The sequence below is a fragment of the Nilaparvata lugens genome, chromosome 4 (assembly GCF_014356525.2).
Source record: "Nilaparvata lugens isolate BPH chromosome 4, ASM1435652v1, whole genome shotgun sequence".
In the NCBI taxonomy this organism is placed as follows: domain Eukaryota; kingdom Metazoa; phylum Arthropoda; class Insecta; order Hemiptera; family Delphacidae; genus Nilaparvata; species Nilaparvata lugens.
Window position 1 is genome coordinate 23,593,178 of NC_052507.1, and position 20,652 is coordinate 23,613,829.

At 32.1% G+C, this 20,652-nt stretch overlaps 3 protein-coding genes across 8 annotated transcripts; 2 read left to right on the top strand and 1 right to left on the bottom strand.

The window, feature by feature from the left end:
- Positions 1 to 954: 954 nt before the first annotated feature.
- LOC111047208 (sulfite oxidase, mitochondrial) lies at positions 955 to 11,406 on the top strand (the record flags this gene model as incomplete). Its single annotated transcript, XM_039427149.1, has 8 exons — positions 955 to 1,237; positions 1,975 to 2,134; positions 2,588 to 2,774; positions 3,471 to 3,602; positions 5,416 to 5,608; positions 7,494 to 7,694; positions 9,414 to 9,586; positions 11,121 to 11,406. Coding segments are annotated over 8 exons (1,458 nt in total), but the record flags the coding sequence as incomplete, so codon positions are not given.
- A 1,117-nt stretch (positions 11,407 to 12,523) lies between these two features.
- On the bottom strand, positions 12,524 to 19,071 carry LOC111047201. Of its 6 annotated transcripts, none has more exons than XM_039427145.1 (4): positions 18,941 to 19,035; positions 17,147 to 17,291; positions 15,665 to 15,893; positions 12,527 to 13,676 (listed from the first exon to the last, which is right to left on the bottom strand). In XM_039427145.1, exons 2-4 carry the CDS (start codon positions 17,157 to 17,159, stop codon positions 13,130 to 13,132), a joined length of 789 nt encoding a protein of 262 aa, XP_039283079.1. In that variant the 5' UTR covers positions 17,160 to 17,291; positions 18,941 to 19,035; the 3' UTR covers positions 12,527 to 13,129. The 6 variants fall into 6 exon arrangements, with proteins under 6 accessions (XP_039283081.1, XP_039283082.1, XP_039283079.1 ...); XM_039427143.1 differs by having other exon boundaries at positions 12,528 to 13,676; positions 17,147 to 17,447; positions 18,925 to 18,990; XM_039427144.1 differs by having other exon boundaries at positions 12,529 to 13,676; positions 17,147 to 17,447; positions 18,945 to 19,071.
- A 40-nt stretch (positions 19,072 to 19,111) lies between these two features.
- LOC120351119 lies at positions 19,112 to 20,413 on the top strand. Its single transcript, XM_039427150.1, has one exon. It carries the CDS (start codon positions 19,272 to 19,274, stop codon positions 20,031 to 20,033), a length of 762 nt encoding a protein of 253 aa, XP_039283084.1. The 5' UTR covers positions 19,112 to 19,271; the 3' UTR covers positions 20,034 to 20,413.
- Positions 20,414 to 20,652: the final 239 nt, after the last annotated feature.

The window sequence follows — 20,652 nt, forward strand, 5'->3', positions numbered from 1 at the left end:
GGAGCAACCTATAACACACATTTCAAAAACTTTTCAACCTACAAAAACATATTATAAGAGCAGCACTAGACTTCTATTGTGCACCCAGAAACTATACCCTAGCAGACTTATAAAATGAATAGAATGTCTACACATCATGACAAACGTATGTAAGAGATATCATTTTATCTATAGACAGAAATAAGAATATTCACAATTTGTACAACAGCATATAATATCCGTAAATCAACCTAAATGTCTACAATATAGACAAAAAAGAATTAGGATCAACCAACCGTCATATGTTCTATAACCCTCATTAACAAATTACCTACGGGTTTCATCTACAACAAAATCACTGGTGACATGAGAAAGCAAATTGATAAATGGAACCAAGATAAAATATACTTTGATTTAGGAATAATATTATAATCTTTATTACAACACCTATTCCTCCGTAACAGCCACTACTGACCACCATATATTTATTAAAAAAACTAGTTCATTACTCCAATTTGACTTCTCTGACATTTGGTTTTCTATTTTATCGATTTTTGTTTGTACGGTATTTTGCCGTCCTTATTAGGTAATTCTACTAGCAGGAAACCCGTGCTCCGCAAGGGTATATTTTGAAACTTGACATACTGAAAAATCGACGTAATAAAATCTTGAAGAATTGAAAATAGGCCTCTAACTATCCTCGGTTAATTAAGAATCTAGAATATGCAAAATTTCAATTTAATCAGTCCAGTAGCTCAGACGTGATGATATTGCAAAGTTTTGTACATCTTTATTTCATCTTAGAATGTCATACTGCAATTATTATAATTAAGCACTACTATATTAATGTATATGTTTAGAACTCAAATGCATTTTGTGTACTTGATTTGTAATTTTATTTCGAATAAATTGAATAGATGGTTCCATTTTCATTAATTTTCCCCATGAATTATGATTCTTCTGTCAAGATGATAACTGTTTGCTGCATCTCAAAAGTCGAAGGAGGTGAAAGCCGGAGAACCCATTCCAGGTTTGCCTCTTTATTCTTTGAAAGATGTAAGCCAACATTGCTCAAAGAAAGATGAGATTTGGGTGACATACAAACAAGGAGTGTACAACATCACAGCCTTCATCGATGCGCACCCAGGCGGAGATAAGATAATGATGGCTGCCGGCGGCTCTGTAGAACCTTTCTGGTTGATGTACGGTGTTCATAAACAACCCGAAATTCTTGAGATGCTCGAAAAGTACAGGATAGGTGAGTTCAAATTCGAACACAGGTAATTGATGTTTCCCATGCATTAGCTTCATTCAAATATTATTCATTGAATGCTCAAGATTTTGTAAATTGTATTACTGAAGAAAACTGATTTTTTCAATTAATGTTCTCAGGAAGCAACAAATTAAACAAGAAGTGAATAGGCTATTGATACTTTCAGTTCTCTAGTAAGAGGTGTTTGATTTTGTCTTGACGTAATTTTTCAACTTAATTACTATTTTTATCGTTTTAATTTATTTTTTCTTCGTAATTTCAGTTTTGAATCTCAAATAGTTTTGGGCTGTTAAAGCCTGTTGTTTCCATATCAGTATGTTCGCATGTAAATAAGAATAAATTAAAATGATATATAAATCATTATTTTGCTCATTGTGCATTACTATGATGCTTATTTATCTCGCTTATCCGAAGAATTTGTGTTACTCTTTCTCAGGTTATTATTCTTCAATAAATAAAGATAGAAAATAATTATTTTCGTCATGAAGCTACCGAGTTTAGTATGCTGAGAGGAGATAATTTGCCCTTTACCTTGTTCGTAAACCTACTTCCTCCAGGGCGTGTTATATTAACATTAGTTAAATATGCTACTAAAAGTCTGACTTCAATGTTACGTTAACTGGGTTTCAAAGCCTGAAATCCATAAACTCAAATGATACATTCACATCTACTGTATGTTCTACCCGACAGTTATTCATAACGAACTATCATTTCTATTTCAGGCAATTTGTCAATGGAAGAATCACTGGAAAGCACTCGTGATATGGAAGATCCTTATGGTTTAGAGCCTAAAAGACATCCTTCTTTGAAAATCAACTCACATAAACCGTTCAATGCTGAACCACCTCCATCACTTCTAGCCGACAGCTTCATTACACCTGTGTAAATTTATTTTGAAGAAAAAATCTAACTTTCATGAAACTTTATAATAGTAATATTATAAAAAGTAGTATTTAAGACATCAAAAACTCATGACATTCAGAATCATGTCTCTGTAAATTTCACAAACTTTTTCTCACAGAGAACTGATTTTTGGTTGTAAACATCAATATTGATCAGAGGTTTCTAGCATTGTTATTTTTCAATTTTATAAATCAGCTTTACTATTTTTTCTCTCCCTATCATTTTGATAATGTAATTATTGTGTAAATGAATAAATAATTTGTGAACTTTGCAACCAACAACATAAATTGTGAGTTTTCTTACAATACGGTGTAATATAATTTATAAAAATCGAAAGTTCAAATACGAGCTGTTCAACCATTATATAGATTACAGTAATAATTTATTGTATGTTTCTAAACATACTATATCTACTACTTTCGTATTTTGCAGGGAGCTATTCTATGTTCGAAATCATTTGCCCGTTCCAGTAGTAGATGTCAGTGCTTGGAGGTTAACAATAGAAGGAGTTGGTTTCAAATCGATTGAATTATCAATGGATCAAATAAAGAAGTTTCCAAAGCACACTGTAACTACTTCAATCCAGTGTGCTGGCAATCGCCGCTCTGAAATGTCAAAGGTAGCTTATTTTCATTTTTTGTTTATGTTCAAGTCTTTTGATTGATGAAATTGAAAGAATTAAAATACTCAACTACAACTTTTATTGAAAGTGGTCAAGAATAATCAAGTCAATTTTAATTATTGAAACTATTATTGTAAACTATTATGCTGTTTTTGAGCGATTGAATAAGTTAACGTCTGAAGATCACTAGGATATCTCATATTTGCATGTTCTATTACGTACACGTCATTCGATAAGTATAATATCAAATTAGGAAAGCTTGTATGTATGATGTTATACTGTAGTTGATTCTGTACTTTGTTCAAGAATAGAATGGAAAATTAGTTTCTACTTTGATGGAAAATTATTTATCCAATAGCTCAAAGCTCACACATCTTTAAAGACAATGGCTGAATCACTGCACTAATATGTAGTTATCTCGTAGCTTTGTGTTTACAAAGTATTCATTGTTTTACAATAAAGAGGTTGTACTTCTCATCGCAGAGCCAAAACCAATTGTAATTTTGGTTTCTTGGAGACGAGATCGTGAAATATATTCAAACATTCAATTTGTTTGAGAGATACAAATCATTCGACCATATTCCTTTGGAAAATTTCAACTGTATGAATGAAATTTATTTATATTATTTGTTGTCGAATGTTTATGATTCAATAGTACGCTTTATAATAATACTCCCCTTACTTTGTGTGCAGATAAAAAAAGTGAAGGGTTTGGATTGGGGAACAGCAGCTATTGGAAATGCCACTTTTTCTGGTGCAAGACTTTATGATGTACTCAGAGCCGCAGGATTGAAAGAAGACGAAATAAAGGCTCAACATGTTCAGGTAAATTTCAATTCACGTTTCTTGTTTTGTTTTTTAAATCGAGTTCCTCTTTCTTGAAATTAGAATAATACATATAGAAACACCTCTGTAATTTACAGTTGTGACCTGCAAATCACAGATATTATCAAATGTATTAATTTCAAGTAGAATCTTATTGTTAGTAAGATAACAATGAATAAAACTTATGAATAAATCAATAAATAGGTAAACTTATTGTTGGCCTTTCGTTCGTGAACACTGTGTGAATCAATGAGTTTGGATGTTCAATAAGTGTTGTATTTTCCACTTGAATCTGATTAACACTGTAGTATGTTATTCATTTATTTTCGATGATACATTCCATTCTCATTATTTGTGAATGTTTAAATTACAAATTTCCCTCTTAAATCTGATAAATCTCTAACATTTTAAATATCGGGGCACCGAGCTTCGCTCGTTATTTTTATTTATTGATAAACAGAACACAATTCTTTAAAATGATCGTGCTTATATTTCACAGCTGGCTATACGTCAGCTTATGAATTTCGGGGATGAGATATTTTGATTTTCCACAGATGCAATTTTTTATTATCCACAGACGACGAAAGTCTCACTGTTTTCCCAAGGATGAATAATCATTTTAATGTCGTTCAGGGAGTTTTCCCAGGGATGAGACCTAGTGCATCAAATTTTTTTATCATAAACCTACTATGTTCCAAATTTCGTGAAAATCGTTAGAGCCGTTTTCGAGATCCGTTGGACATAAATAATATCGGGGACCGAGCTTCGCTCTGGAGTACAAAAGCATAAAAAAATTTAATATAACTTTAAAGTGAAGAAACACTCACATTCTTTGGTGTGGCGACGACCATTTCGTGCTGGTATTGCACATTTTCAAGCCTAACAGAAACTCGTGCTGCAATACCAGCACGAAACGGTCGTCGCCACATCAAAGAATGTGAGTGTTTCTTCACTTTTAAGTTATATTAAAATACGTTAGTAATAATAATAGTGAAAACAAGATGGATAACCAACAACGAATAAAAAATGTATTATGAAAGAAAAATTATAATAACATCCATAGCTCATACAGAAATGCTCTATCTAATCACAGTAAATTGAGATTAATTCCCAGAGGAATGCAAAAATTTCCCTCACAAAGGCCCGGTTGCACAAAAGCCGGTTAAATTTTAACCCTGATTAATTTCATGTGAACCAAATCAGAGAAGACCATTTCAAAAAGATGGATCTATTGGAATTAATCAGGATTGAAAATAACCCGGCTTTTTTGCAACCGGCACTAAATACCTGATTGAATGATTACAAAAATTCAACAGCTGAGTCATAATTTTGACACAGTCCCACACACATGAACTCGCTCACTCACTTCCATCATTAACAGACGACGAAATAATTATTATCAGCTGTTTTCCCAAGGATGAATAATAATTATCCTTTTAATGTCCTTCAGCGAGTTTTCCCAGGGATGAGATCTAGTGCAATCCATTATTTATTATAAACCCACTATGTTCTGAATTTCGTGAGAATCGTTAGAGCTGTTTTCGAGATCCGGTGAAATACAAACATATAAACATATAAACAGAAATTGCTCGTTTAATATTATAGGATAAATAACCAAATATAAAAATACAGAAATTGCTCGTTTAATATTATAGGATAAATAACCAAATATATAAATACAGAAATTGCTCGCTTTATATAATAGGATAATATAATTTGATTATTTGACGTCCATTTTCTGTTTTAAGATTGAAGTTTATTCATAAGAATTTTTCACCTTCAATAGTATCTTTTATCTGATTGGTTTTCACAGTTTGAAGGCCTTGACACGGATCCAGCCAATGTACCTTACGCCGCATCAATTCCAATTGAAAAAGCCATGGATCCAAGAGGTGACGTGCTATTGGCTTATGAAATGAATGGTGCTCCGCTGAGTAGGGATCATGGATTCCCGCTCCGTGCCGTTGTGCCTGGAGTAGCTGGTGCTCGTAATGTCAAGTGGTTAGGTAAGCTTTACAGTAGATTCAATTCTTATTTCAGTCCCATTAATGATGAATGGGCAGAAAATAGATAAGTGAAGAATAATCGAAATGCAATAATAAAAACTCATTACTTAATTATTATGTATCTTAACCCTTGCGCACAGCGTTACGTGTGATGGCGCTGGGAGCGAGGCAATTCCAACCATTCAACCAAGGTTTGAAAATTGTTGTAGCCGTTACGCGTTTCGCACCGGTGTGCGAAAGGCTCTATATAATTGATTATTCACTAGTGACTTTGTCCTTCCACTTCAATTTATAATAATTTGTTTATATATTTATTTAATTGTTTTGTGTGTTTTAATAATAATAATAACAATAATAATTTGTTGCGTATTATTATACTATTTACTTGGAGTATCAAGCAAAGGTCGTCTGTATTTTTAACTGGAACAATAATTAATTGGATATTACAATATTGATAAAATCATTTCACTTATATGAGCTACTTTATCAAATTAACAAAAACAATATAAAAATAAAAAACAAGGATATTGTCAACTTTCACTAAAATTTATTAAAAACTTTAAAATTTGTACTAGTACAGCGTACAGCGTACTGATGATGCGTTGGTAAACGTGAAACCATGGTACTGTTTTAAAGTTTTTAATAAATTTTTAGTGAAATTTGACAATATCCTTGTTTTTTTATTATGGAAAGATTTCACAACATCATCATCAATTCTTCTAATTTTATTACAATATAAAAACTTGAAGTACCCTTTTATTAAAAACTTTGAACTTGAAAATGACCAATGGTCGAAACTAATCGTTAAAATATTCTCAAGTTTTTAATAAAAGGGTACTTGAAGTTTTTATATTGTTTTTATTAATTACAATATTGACGACGACTGTTTACGACTTCAATTTTTCATTTCTGTAGTGTGTATTTATCTAGTTTGTCGATCTTCCATCCGTTCCTCAAAGGTCTTCGGTTACTAGGGAATGAAGCCAACATCAGATAACACCAATAAAATATAAATACAATTTTCCTCACACTTTAAATTCAGTTGTCAACAATTATCATTTAAGGCCCACTGCAAATAGATATGTCACATGCCACACCAATATTGAATGTTTAATGAAACAGTTGATCTATATAAGTACTAAAATAATAAACCTTATTCCGGACCACTTTCTCAGAGATTCTAAGAATAGTAGAAATACTGAACTAGGTATGAAATACTGGACAGTAACTTTTTCTTTCAGATCTACGTATGAAGCTCGAGATTTTTGCTCAAACTACGTTACTGATTGCAATACCATTTTTTTATATATTTGTTAAAAGTGGACTCGCTTACAAATTTTTCTCTCTTTTTCCCTATCTTCTTCTCACATCCTTCCCCTTTTCGCTCCTCTTTACCCTTTACTCCTTATTTTATACCCTCTACTAGTCTATTACATAGAAAACCATAGTTGGCTAGGTTTTTTCCTCCTTTCTTCTCAGCACATCCCACTCTGTTCTTTGTATTTTATTAGAAATTTGTATTTCGATTGTGTTGTTTAGATTTTGATTTCTTTTGTATATTTTGCGTTGAATTAAATAAAATTATTGATTGATTAAAGAAAACAGTTTCGAAAATATAGTCTTTTCAATATGAATAAGTTTTTGTTTGTTTCCTGTGCTTTTCTCCCCATCTGCAAAATCATGTGCATAATTTTTGAAATCAATAAAGTGAGATTTTTTCAATGTTATTCCAGTAATAAAGAAATCCCAGCCATCTCTCAACTACATAACACTGTTTGAATATGCCAATGTTAGTGAGACCGCATTCATATATCATTCTCTTACTGAGAAATAGTATAAGTTATAATCTTAGAAAGTAATTATAAACTGAATTCTCTTTAACCAGGTGCTATTTACGTGAGCGAAGAAGAAAGCTCGTCACATTGGCAGCAGAACGATTATAAAGGTTTCAGCCCCAGCACGGATTGGGACACAGTCGACTTCACCAAGTCCCCTGCAATCCAACAGTTGCCTGTCACGTCTGCCATCTGTGAACCGTCTGAAAACGAAGAGGTGGCCGTCAAAAATGGAAAAATCACTGTTAAAGGTACTTTCACTCCGCCGAACGAAATTGTCAGATAATTCATTATGAAATTATAGCTGAATGATTAAATTATTATATTCGACTATTTCCAAGGTATCTGAATACAGATAAAATAACTATTTACAAGGTATCTATGTGATATTGTCTAGCTTATTATAAGTTTATAATAATTGTAATCTTTCAAATCGACAAATTATTCTTTGTTGAGTCATAACAGAGTTGATTGTTTGAGAAAAAATCTTGCTTTAATGGTAGCGTATTTCATAACAAGAGAACGAATTGGCCTTGGAGTTTTATAAACATAAGTTACGTATTTGAGGGCCATATCATAGAGAAAATATAGCATATAGCCTAGCAAATATATGTCATCTTTTTTCTATGACCATAATATGCATCATGTAAGTTTAATGCCGCACCCACATGTTGGCCCAATGAAGGCCAATGACGACCAGCGCCAATGTATGGATGTGTGGTTTGCGAACGCTGGCTACCGCTTGCCTTCATTGGACACTGGTCACATTGCAGGCTGGGCTAGCTTACTGGGCCAACATGTAAGTAGTAGACTAGGCATAACGCTAAACTAGGTTCAAATGTAGCTAAGGTTACTTTTATTACAATGTGTTATATTCCAGTTTTAAACTAACAGCTGATTAATCTGAGTTTAAATTGAGATGATACATATGATTCTTATACTCATATGCATCATAATCGGTTTAAACGAGGATAAATCAGTTGTTGGTTTCCCGGAATGAAACCACTTCCTCTGTAATCAAAGCCATAGTGCATGACAGGTGGTTGATGGTAATGTCAGCACAGGTAAGGCTCCTACACCAATAAAAACACTAGCTGATATAAATCAGCTGAAATCAACAAATTTTCATTGGTGTAGTGAATGAAACACATTGCTACATGACTTGTAAAACTACCTCCGTAAACGGAGGTAGTGCTTGTATTTGTAGATAAGTGGATTAAACGTAGATGAAGCATATGACCCAAAGTATTCAAGCGATTGAAAAAATACTTCATCAATAAAACCTTCTATTGTACAAGAGCTCCTTCTAGATTAAAACTTACCCTTACCTAAAGACTCGCCCCAACATTCCCACCTCCCTTAGAGCTTTCGAAATACTTGATGATCAAATTTCATCAAATTACAGTGACATCAGGGCTTGACACATATTTCTCATCGAGGTTTCTCCTTACTCATTAGTATAAAATGATATTATTTACTAAAATATTTTCTAAAATTTGTATATTTAATTAAGATCTAGATATTTACTTTAAATATTTCTTTAGTCATTTGTATTCTCTCTTCATACTTCTTTTCATCTTTTTTGTTGTCGATTTCGTCTTGATTCATCCTTTTAAGTACCGATTTTTTCACAACATTTATATTATTATGATTAATTTTTTAGGGCTACTCATTTTCAAATCTATTATAACCTTTCTTTTCTGTTTAGGGCTACTTGTAATATAAATAGAAATACAAATCTCAGTACCCTTTTAAATTATTTTATCACAACATGTTTCGGACATTCATGCCATTCTCAAGTGACTTGAAAATGACATGAATGTCTGAAACATATTGTGATAAAATAATATAAAAGGGTACCGTACTGAGATTTGTATTTCTATGTATATTATGGCCTTGTATTTCAATAATGCATTGTAGCATTTTGTCTTTGTAAGGGATAATTGATTTTCCATTTGTTCGTTGAATAGGTTACGCCAGCTCTGGCGGTGGCAATAAAATAGTGAGAGTGGACGTGACTGCAGATTGCGGCCAGACGTGGCATGTGGCCGAACTGATCAACCCAGAAAACAATAAGCCGCCCCATCACTGGGCTTGGTCATTGTGGCAGGTTGACATTCCCGTCAGCAAGGGTCAAAAACAGGTGAGGTTTTCTTGTATGCGGTTCATCTATCCGTTTTGTAATAACTTTGTTTATTGGAACGTCTTGTAAAGTGAGAATGAAGATATTCATTTAGGATAGAGAAAAATTTTAACTATCACGATCACTTATTAATGTTTCACACAGATTGATAATGTAACAAAATGAATTATTCTAATTGAATAAAAACACAAATATGTTGTCAAATTCTACACTGTTTTATTTAGTACACGACCAAGGTTTCGTGACCACACCGGTCACATTTTCAAGTTGACTAAATAAAACAGTGTAGAATTTGACAACATATTTGTGTTTTTATTCAATTATGGAACGGTTCTACAATATTGACAATGACTCAGTCGAATTTTGAATTATTCTAATTTTTTTTCAGTGGAAATTAGTTTTCATAGATCCAAGTATTTTCTATTGAATTGAAACAAAATAATTCTCTACAAAATTGGTCTAAAACATGAAAATTTCAATAATTTACAAATTACCAAAAGAAATGTGAATTACAATAAATCTGTCAATTAAAATATTCATTTCAAAGTTGTAATTCGGCTACAAATCACTAAATCTGATTTTGTTCATATGCTGTATGAACGCTTTCGAAGGGTTTTCCGGAAATGAAAAGTGGAGTTGTTTCTACCATTTGGTTTGAATGGATGCAAATCATTTCTACTAAAAATGTATTATAAAAAACAGGTATATTTCAGAGAAGTTGAGAAGTAGAAGTTTAGAAGAGTGCACACTAGACAAGCTTGGCACGGCGTGTATAGAATGGAATTAATCTTGTCTTCTGTATAGGCGATTTATAGTCATTTCATTTTCAGTTGAAAAGAAATTGATTCATTTAAAAGAGTGAATAAAATTAGTCTTTTCATCTCGATTGAAAAATGTTGATCCATTCACGAGAATGATGTCTTATCCATTATGTATTTCAATTTATTCACATTACAAAATACATTTACAGAGACAAAATATTCTAAAAAAAAATTGTAAATATTTTCCCAACATAGACGAATCTGTGTGTGGGGAAGTAACAGTATTTTAACCCAAAACATTTGGAATAAGGGATCACTAAGGAGAAATTCTATTATTTTCTAGAACAGTTCGTGGTTGAGTAGTAGAGAGGACTTGAAAGTCCAATCTCCGCCTAATAAATAACTTTTCCATTTCATTCCATTTTTGTTTCTTTCAGCTTGCAGAGAATCTTGGTGATTGTATTTTTTTCATAGTGACTGTGTATAATATCATGAATGAACAGCACCCATTTTTGTTAGCACTTGAACAATAAAAAGTTGTTTTAGTTCCGTGTTAACTACTAAAATTTTTTTTTGTGAATTACTTCTCCTTTTTCAAATTAATTCTCCTATTTAAATCGTAAATCTTCACCCTATCATTAGTTTACTGTTAGATTGTTTTGAGGTTTGACCTATGTTTAAAATAATTCAATATTCTAGTATAAATATTCTGTATTAAGTTTGCAAGAATTGTCATCTATTTGTTCTTAGGCGAAGTTCAATTAATTTTACAGATGGAATTGTGGGTTAAAGCTGTGGATTCATCCTACAATACACAACCAGAGAGCTTCAAGAACATCTGGAATCTTAGAGGAGTTCTCAGTAATGCCTATCACAGGATAAATATAAAATTGAAGCACTGATGATATCTCCATTTCAACTGCGTTCAGGAGAAGATTCATTCACTTCTAATCGTTCACTCAGGATCGTCCAGTATGTATAAGGATCATAATTTCAAAGTACTGTACTGAAATCAATTTCTCCATTTTATTTATAGATGCTGTTTGGTGCTTTCGGGGATTTGAGAAATCTTAGATTGCATGTGATTAAAAATCAAATCTAGAAAAATTCCAAATTTGTTTTTGCTGATATCTTGAAAAGATGAAGACTTGAAAAGACTGAGATGCTTTTGTTTGGTGTGTGCTATAGAAAATCATTGTACAATTCCAATATTTTAAAAACTTAATATTGGAAATTATTCAAGATAATATTACCTATTGTTCTCTTGGAACATTAAATAGCACAGTTAAAATAATAGTATTACAGTAGAAATGTATCAATAATTATGGAGCATAATTTCTGTTGTGAATACAAAATTAATTTATAAAAATACATTTCTTCAGGATTAATACATCACCTGATCAAATGTTGCAAGATGTTTGCAATATTTTCATTTACTAAAAAAATAGCACCACAAATAAAATAGGGTATTTTATGGTAGTTTATGTCACACGACATCAGTTACAGATCAGGGGACTGTTTTATTGAACTTATTAGTGCACCTCCAATAAGCTAAAACAGTAGCATAGCACTGCAAGACATGCAATAAATTCACACTATAAGTTATGTGTATTACAAACAGTGAATTTTTATGATACTGGCCCCTGACACAAAATACTATTATTGTAGCTTTAATACCTTAGAAGTAATTGAGAAAATATGAAAGTATATTCTTAATGACTGTTATAGCCTAATCATGTTTTAAAGAATTTATAAATTCATATCATATTTTTTAATTATTTTTAATGCAATAAAATATATTTTTTATTAGTTGATCTTTCTCATTCGTTGTAGTTGTAAGTTTTCAAAATAGTAGTTTATGCAATGGTTTTGTAATGAGAGTCTTTAAAGCACAAGTTAGATGTAAGCTAAGACACGAGCGAGCGAAGCAAGCCAATTTCTTAAAAACCTCACAAGATAACATAAAACCGTTGCATACACTCTACTAGTCAAGCAAAGTATCACATTACTGACTTGTTGTTAGGTTAGAAGTCAATTAACTAGCCTATATGGCAAACAGATTGAAATAATATTAGATGGTGAAAAGCTACTCGACAAGAGTTAAACAGTAAATTGAAAAACCTTGAATAACTTCACGTAACTTGAAGAATTGAAAACTTGAAGTAAGGTGGTTAAAACTTGACCAACTGAAACCTGCCGCCAGCATCGGAAGCCGTGTTATAATGTACAATTCGTTGCATAAAGTTCACTTTTCTGTAAAGTTTTGAAAATTCATTGCAAAAAGACCCCCGTTATGGGATGATGTGATTGTGATGTTTTACGGTAATTTTTACATTATATCACAGTCGTAGATAAAAATATTCAAGGTTTGTGAACATTGCCAACCGCGATAAATTTATAATTCTCACTCAGTGTAAAAGCACATCACCTTGATTTTTAACTGTGAAAATTCATCGAAAATAAATGCAATTACGTTATTACATTTACTTCATCTTATATGAAAATCATAGGTCTCAGGTAATATATTTTTGTGCATGAGGTCTTTATTAATAATTAGTATTGGTGATGATATTGGGTCGTGAAGGTGGTGGTATTAGCTCATAGATAGTTGTGCATGCTGAAGTAGGTATTTCGAATAAAGATAATAAATTTGAAAAACAGCAAGATTTTCTTTAAGATAGTATCTTCATTTAATTTATTGTGAATATTTTGATATAAACTATCTATTGGAAGGAGTATTATATACCATGTATAAAAACAAATAATCAGATATCTTAACACGCTACAAATATACAGACAGTTTGATAATCATCACGTTTTGAAAGATGAAAGCGTTTTTGTCGAGCACAGCACTAGGCACTCCAAGGCCCAAACACTCGTGGTTGTCTGCCGTTCGCGGCTTCTGCCAATGCACCTGTGTGCAGAGTGTCGACGGGTCCCACATCTTCGACACCAAATCATTCCTACGATCGCCGGTCTCCTGGTTCAGAACGTGGAGCCGCAATTTCAAACGAAACGGCCACAAGAGTGCCTCGTCGAACTTGCCTTTGGTGACGCCAACATGAATGTAGACTGTGTCTCCGTTCTGCTTGGGCATCAGCTTCATGTACAAACAGTATCCGCCCGGTGTGACGTAGAAGCTGCGGCTTCGTGTTGGCTCAGCTGATTGGAGCTTGTGCTGGGCGTCAGTCAGCCTCCAGTAGAAGGTGAACACTTTGCTCCCGGGCTCCTTGTGCACCGTTCCATTGTAGCGCCTCACTTCGCGCTCTCTTGGGCTCTGCTCTTTTGGCTTTGTTGGCTCGTTGTCTTGTTTATCGTCAACCTGGCTCCTGCAAATCAGATTAGATGGTATTTAACTACTCATTATCTTCATGAAACGTTTTCTGATTAAACTATTTTTTCATTGAGGCAAAACGTTGATGGCTCGTTGTCTTGTATATCTTCAACGTTGTTTCTGCAAATCAGATTGGATGGTATTTAACTACCCATATTATCTTAAGAGACTTTTTCAATTCAACTAATTTTTCTTGGAGGAAAAACATTGACATTCATTGAAATTCATTACATTTAATTTCTTGAGAAATATTGTTTTTGATATCGATATTATTTGATGCTTGGATTCGAAGCTCCAAATGCTCGATGCACTCAAATGCACTCTAATGTTAGTTGAGCATGAGAATAATTATTTTGTAATCTCGTATTGTGGCTTCGATCCTCACCAAGCTAGGCATTAATATTATTCTACCTTACAATTTATACTTGAATCGATGACTGTTTCATCAATAGATCCACTCCAAGGAAAAATAAATAGGCTTTTGTGAATGAAACTTGAAAAAATTTCTATTTAAATAAGTTGGGGATTCTTGTTTTCCGAATGTATTCAAGTATAGTATCATATCAAATTTATTTTCCTTTTTACATAGAGTATTACAATCTGCGAAAGTTTTGAAACAATATATTATATTGAGAAAATTGGATCCGCGAAGAAAATCTCCAATACGAGTTGTTTACTTGAACATGTAGGCCTATTATCACTTTTAATGTAAGAAACGGAAATACCATATGTAAAAAATAAATGCCACTACAATAAATTGAAGAAGGAGAAAAGAAATGTAAAGAATAGATTGAGTCTGACAATAAAAAAGTCAGAATAATTTACAGTATGGAATACTTCATTAAAATTAAGTGAAAGAATAAATAAATTCTTATATGACTATTAATTAATAATTATATAAATGATATATATCGTTCAAATATACAGGGTGTTTCAGAAGCAGTGTCGAACATTCTTGGGTATTGTTCCTGGATGACAGGAGTCTACAAATGTCGTATTTTAAGTGTCCAAAAATCAGCGGTTATCCTTATAGCTGCCATTTTGTTTTTTTCACTTAGTAATTTTTATCTCAAGAATATTGATCTGAAATTTGGCATGAATATTTATGCTATAAAAACTCAGATTTAAGAAATAAAATTAAAAAATGCTATATAAATTTTCAAAATGGCGGCCATTAAAAATTTTTTATTGCAAATTTTACGAAAACCGTCCACTTTACAGAAAATTTATAAGAGACAAAAAAGTTAGCGAATTTTATCAAGATTTCAAGGATACCTCATTTATTAAGATTGTTAAGAGAATAACAGAGAAATTAATTATTTTCGTATTCCATGCATGACCACTTTTCACAATTTAAACATTAATATTACATTTTTAATTCTAATTGTATTTAAGATGAAGCTTTGAAACTCGGTATGGCTCCATATGGCCATCCATCTGATTTTACAATGTTTTTTCAGATGATCTTGTTTTTCCATGATCATGCATGCTGTACGAAAGTATTTAATTTCTCTGTTATTCTCTGACGAATCTTAATAATTGAGGTATCCTTGAAATGTTGATAAAATTTTATAACTTTTTTGTCTCTTGTAAATTTTCTGTAAAGTGAACGGTTTTCGTGAAATTTGCAATCAAAAATTTTAAATGGCCGCCATTTTGAAAATATACATAGCATTTTTTTATTTCTTAAAGCTGAGTCTTTATAGCATAAATATTTCAGATTAATACAACATTTCGCTCTTGAGATAAAAACTCCTAAGTTGAAAAAATGGCAGCTATAAGGATAACCGCTGAGTTTTGGACACTTAAAATACGACATTTTGTAGACTCCTGTCATCCAGGAACAATACCCTAGAATGTTCAACACTACTTCTGAAACACTGTATAATCTAAAAATACTGTTGTTTTATCAACTACTCTTTGAATCTAAATGCAATCTTGAGAATTCTTTCAGAAACATCTTCTGAATTATGTATTATTTACCTTACTGTAGTGGGAGGTATTGTTGTCAGTACTGGCTCAGGATTGTTTGTAGTCTGCACTTGAAAGGTAGTTGGTCTATCAGCATGCATAACAGCGACCGAGTCAAATAATGGGGAATGCGACAGCTTATTCTTGTGGCACGAATACAGCTGGTCTTCCACAATTTTAAGCCTATCCAATTGCTCCTTCAGCATAGTCTCAATCTTTTTGAAGTGCTCCTCCATATTTTCTGGAAACAAATTATCTTTTGGAGGATAGTATCTAATTATTCTTATCACACATTTTCCCCCCACAGATAGATGAATAGTCTAGTAGGGGTATTCCAAAATATGTTTTATACTGTATTTCATATTCGTTTACTATGTTTTTTTGGAAAATCAATTTGAATCATCATAAATAAATCGAGAGTATGACAAATTTGGTTTTAAAAATCTTGAATTCATAGCTGTTCAACTCACAATAATGATTTTGATAAATTACTATAAATTAATAATGCGTTGTTTCGGCAAAATATTTATTATTCATGATCGACTCAATTCACTTTCTTCTACATATAAAAGTTTATCCTGCGTAGGTGGTCAGAACCAAATTGATATCGCCTGTAATAAATAACTCGAATGACTCAGATAATTTACTCACATTATTTATTATTAGCATACTATCGATGCATCCTTCCAATCTTGCACCGCTACATTAATTGGTTTTCTCAATATCCCAACATGAGACTCTGGTTTTAAAATTTGTAACTTCTGCATCTTATCCAATAATATCTCAATGGACTCATGGAATATCTCAGTATAAATCACTGCTAGATTCTGGATCATCAATTAATTATCCATTTAAATAAATTTCACTTAACATCGAAATCAATGATCATCAATGTAACATTGAAATATTACTTGATAAAAAAATCAAATCTAACAAACTTCTCTTCTACTTCAAAAAAATTCTCATTACAAATTCACTACATCAGAAAAACTGGATGGTTTAATAGTATAAATAGGACTGTTACTAATGGAGAATATTGAATATTTATATTTTAACAATTGATGTAGTATATAATACGACTGGCTGATGATTGTGTTGATGTTCTGATCAAAACTCATATTTCATACATTTAAAATGCATAAATTAAGCTTGTAAACTGTGTGCATAAACCAATTCCAAATAAGTTGTGTTTCATAATTTTGTAAGTGAATTACATTTTATAATTATTATTCTTTCAATTATCAAAGTATCAAGAATTCTAGAAAATTTCAACAGTTATTTCTACAAAATATGCAAATTCACATTATTAAAAGACACAAGTAAACATGAAAAAAATATTTCCCCGAATCAATAAAGTTGACAGGTATCTCGATAATATTCACTTTTAATAAATTATTAAGCATTTTCAAACCTTGCTACTACTATATGCTTCAAGAACTCAATTCTAAGAACGGTTTCCTGAAATTGAATAGAAAGATAATAATGATTACAAACTTGCAGCGCACATCCCTTTGAGAGCTCGGGTGACAGTAGCTTGAGCCGTGGCCGCTATCTCGTGCGTATCTATCCGGCAGATGGTGTGCTGCGTCTCCAGCACTTCATCACTCGGCTCTGATTGTATCTTGATAATATCATCACACTCCACCGATACCAAAATTAAAAACAAAAGATTAATTAAAATCAAACTGTGATAAGACATAATAGACGTTCAATTCCAGGCACTTCCTTGCTATCACTGTGGCAAAAATGAGACTTCCTGGAGGAAGATACTCTCCATGATAAAAATAGAAATTGGCTGCAAAGCAGAGAACTGAATGCTAGAGTGATGATATAAAACAGAAGTGAATCTACATTAGCCATCCATCATGTTTAACTGATGGAATCGAACTGAACTAAGCAAATATGGCGTTTCTAATTACTTTCTTCTATTTTGACATTCTCTATCACCAACTAGATGTGATGAAATATTTATTTTGAATGAATCTACTGCTTCCTCCGTTTGGCCTCAGATCTAAAGCCAGATTTCCGGCATGAAGCCCTTTAGCAAACCCGTATCTTCTAGTAGTTTATACTGAATATTTAAAAACTCAGTTCCATGAATTTTCACTAAAACTACGCTTTAAAGTATTTCTTACAACTCTAAAGATTTAGACTAACTCCGTCATTTGATAAACCGGTATAGGCTATGTGAATCGTAATCGATGAGATTTACAGTTGGTCGCTCAAAGATTATTGTAAGTTATTTTGAAAAATATTATTGTTGATACATCGATAAATTGAGACAGTGTCATCCACTTTCTTTGTAATAATATTAGATTCAAAATTAATCCTAATAATAAACTAAAATGTCCGAATGGAGATCAGAAGCTGAAATTCAATTTCAACATTATAATGATCTCAGAGTATTTTTTCAGTTTGCTTACTACAGGCTACTATACTCTACATTGATTTTACTTCATACTTGCTTCAAATTGGACAAATCCGAACTCTATCAACAGTAATGTGCTCACAATAGATTTTTTTTTTAATTTTTAAAATTATTTTCGTAGCCTATTTTTCCCCACTTTCTAATAATGAGTGAGATTAATATCAGTGATGATATGGTCTCAAATATAGTATTTAATTATTCATTGAATAATTTTGAATAAAAATGAAATACCACATAGGCCCTACTTGGATATCATGAAAACATTAATACAAAGAAATAATTTTGAGAAATTTACGATCTTTGTATATTAATTATTGTATGAATACCTTTTGTTTCCTAACCTATTCAGTGAATAAGAACAAGACAATTGAGAAAGTTTTTTTAAATGCAGAAAATCAACTAGTTTAAGTAAAACATTTAAATGCTAATGTAGGCTAAAGTTAATATGGTAAACCGACTATACGCAGAGTTATACGTTCAAGCAAAGAAGTATCATGAATTAATAGGGTTTTAATAACTATAGTAGGTTTTAATAATAGAGCAAATAAAAACTTATTGACATTTCAAAATATAAAATATATAATATATTTCATAAAAGAAATGCACTAGTCTCTCATGCGATTAATATAAACACTTTAAAACAGTTTAAGGAATATTTCATTCAAGGAAATTTTTAATTTTATATTTTCATTCGTTTTCATGAATGACGTTCTAAAAATTGGATGACAGTATCTTAGATGGCGATTTCAGCTCCATGTAAAATTTATAACAAGACGAAACGTTTCCCCCTATTAATTTTTTTATCGATACTGTAGCAAATAATTTATAGAGGTTAATTTCTGACAAAAATGTTAACGAACTAACTTTCCCTGGAAAAAACTGTAGGTCTTTCGAGAAAATTAACTATTTGGTCTAGAAATCCTATAACGTTCTTATTTTGAGATGCTGATTAATAATTTTGTGATAGAGATGAGGAAAGCTGCATGTTAAATATCGGAAAGAGGTCAGCGATAAGAAAAAACAAGCAGATTGTATCAGGTCAAAGTGTGAACAGCATAATGGCAGCAGTGTTTGATAGTGATTGATAAACGTTTCAGATCCCATCCAAGGAAAATAACATATTTATAATCATTGGTAGCTTGTTAGTTGTCAGTCAGTGATATTCTGCAACGTTCGTTTGACACAGTGATCATGAAACTATTTTGTAGTGTCTTTTTGTTTGTGTTAATAACTCATGAACAAGAATTTGTTCATGGTATGAAGGTGAGCAAATGGGGAATTATCAATGATTTAAGTAGATTGACAATGTCATTGCGAGATCTATTTCAAGAATCAATGACAATGATTGAGAGTGACGATATTCATGTGCTACCAGATATCAAGCACACGTACAAGCATACTTTGAGAAATAAAACTGGAACAGTGATGTTCAGGGCCTACAATGGTTATCTCACAGGATTGTCAGCGGATGTAGTGAACTGCACGGAGAAAAATCAACTGCGACGGTTAACCATGACTAGGGAAGCGGACAGCAAGAAGGAAATGTTCACTTGTGGCGACTGCATTGTCCTGGAGGGAGAACAAATTAGGTATCTGTTCGAGTCTTACTTTGACGACATCGAAACGCATGGAGACATCTACGATAATTCAATTAGATACTGGGTCAGTTTCCAGATGACATTAGATTCGAATTCAACCAGTTCAACCAATGACGATTGTGGCATGAACTTGGAATCACTGCAAGTCCGCCTTGACATGGACAATCATCCCTGGAAACTCCAACCTAAAATTCGAACCTTGGGCAGAATGAACTTCATTGTCGACAATTTCAATTCATGGTTTATTGATCATTTCAACGTGACAGTCTCCAACAATCTGCAGAAGGCTCTCTCACATGCATTGAGATTCACAGCAAGTACGCACTTCATGTGTGATGAATTTCTATCATTTTAATGGATATTCATTCCCAGATTTGTTCAATTTATTGATAAATATATTGTATGTAGATTCATTTATTATTAGTCATTCAAAAAATCTTTTCATTCTAAGGAATATCCTACTAATACAGTTTAATAAAACTTGAACTCAGAATTTTCTAATTTTGAATATAATAAACATTCATTCATTTCTTTGGATTTGCTTCTAAGATGCAAAATAAATATATTATAAATTTGAAAAATATTTCACATCTATTTGCTGTTTCACGGCTTTGAACGTCATTCTGAAATCATTAAAATATGCAAATTATTTTTCAAATAAATTTGGATATACATGTTTTTGCAAATCTATTTCGATTTACCTTTGCTAAGAACAATAAAAGAATATTATTTGAATCTGTTCGTATTTATTGAACGAATGCAGCGTGTTTCTACTGATGACTAAGAGCCTCAAGTCGTTGTCCGTGGGTTTGTGAGATTGTTTGTGTGCTTGTTCGACGATTACTCTTCAAATAAACGTATTCAAATCAAATCGACGATCAATAAACTTTAAATTTTCAACATAATTCTTTGACCATTAAGCTAACTCCTACTATTTGCCAAGTCAATATGGTACCGTAGTACATTAAAAAAAT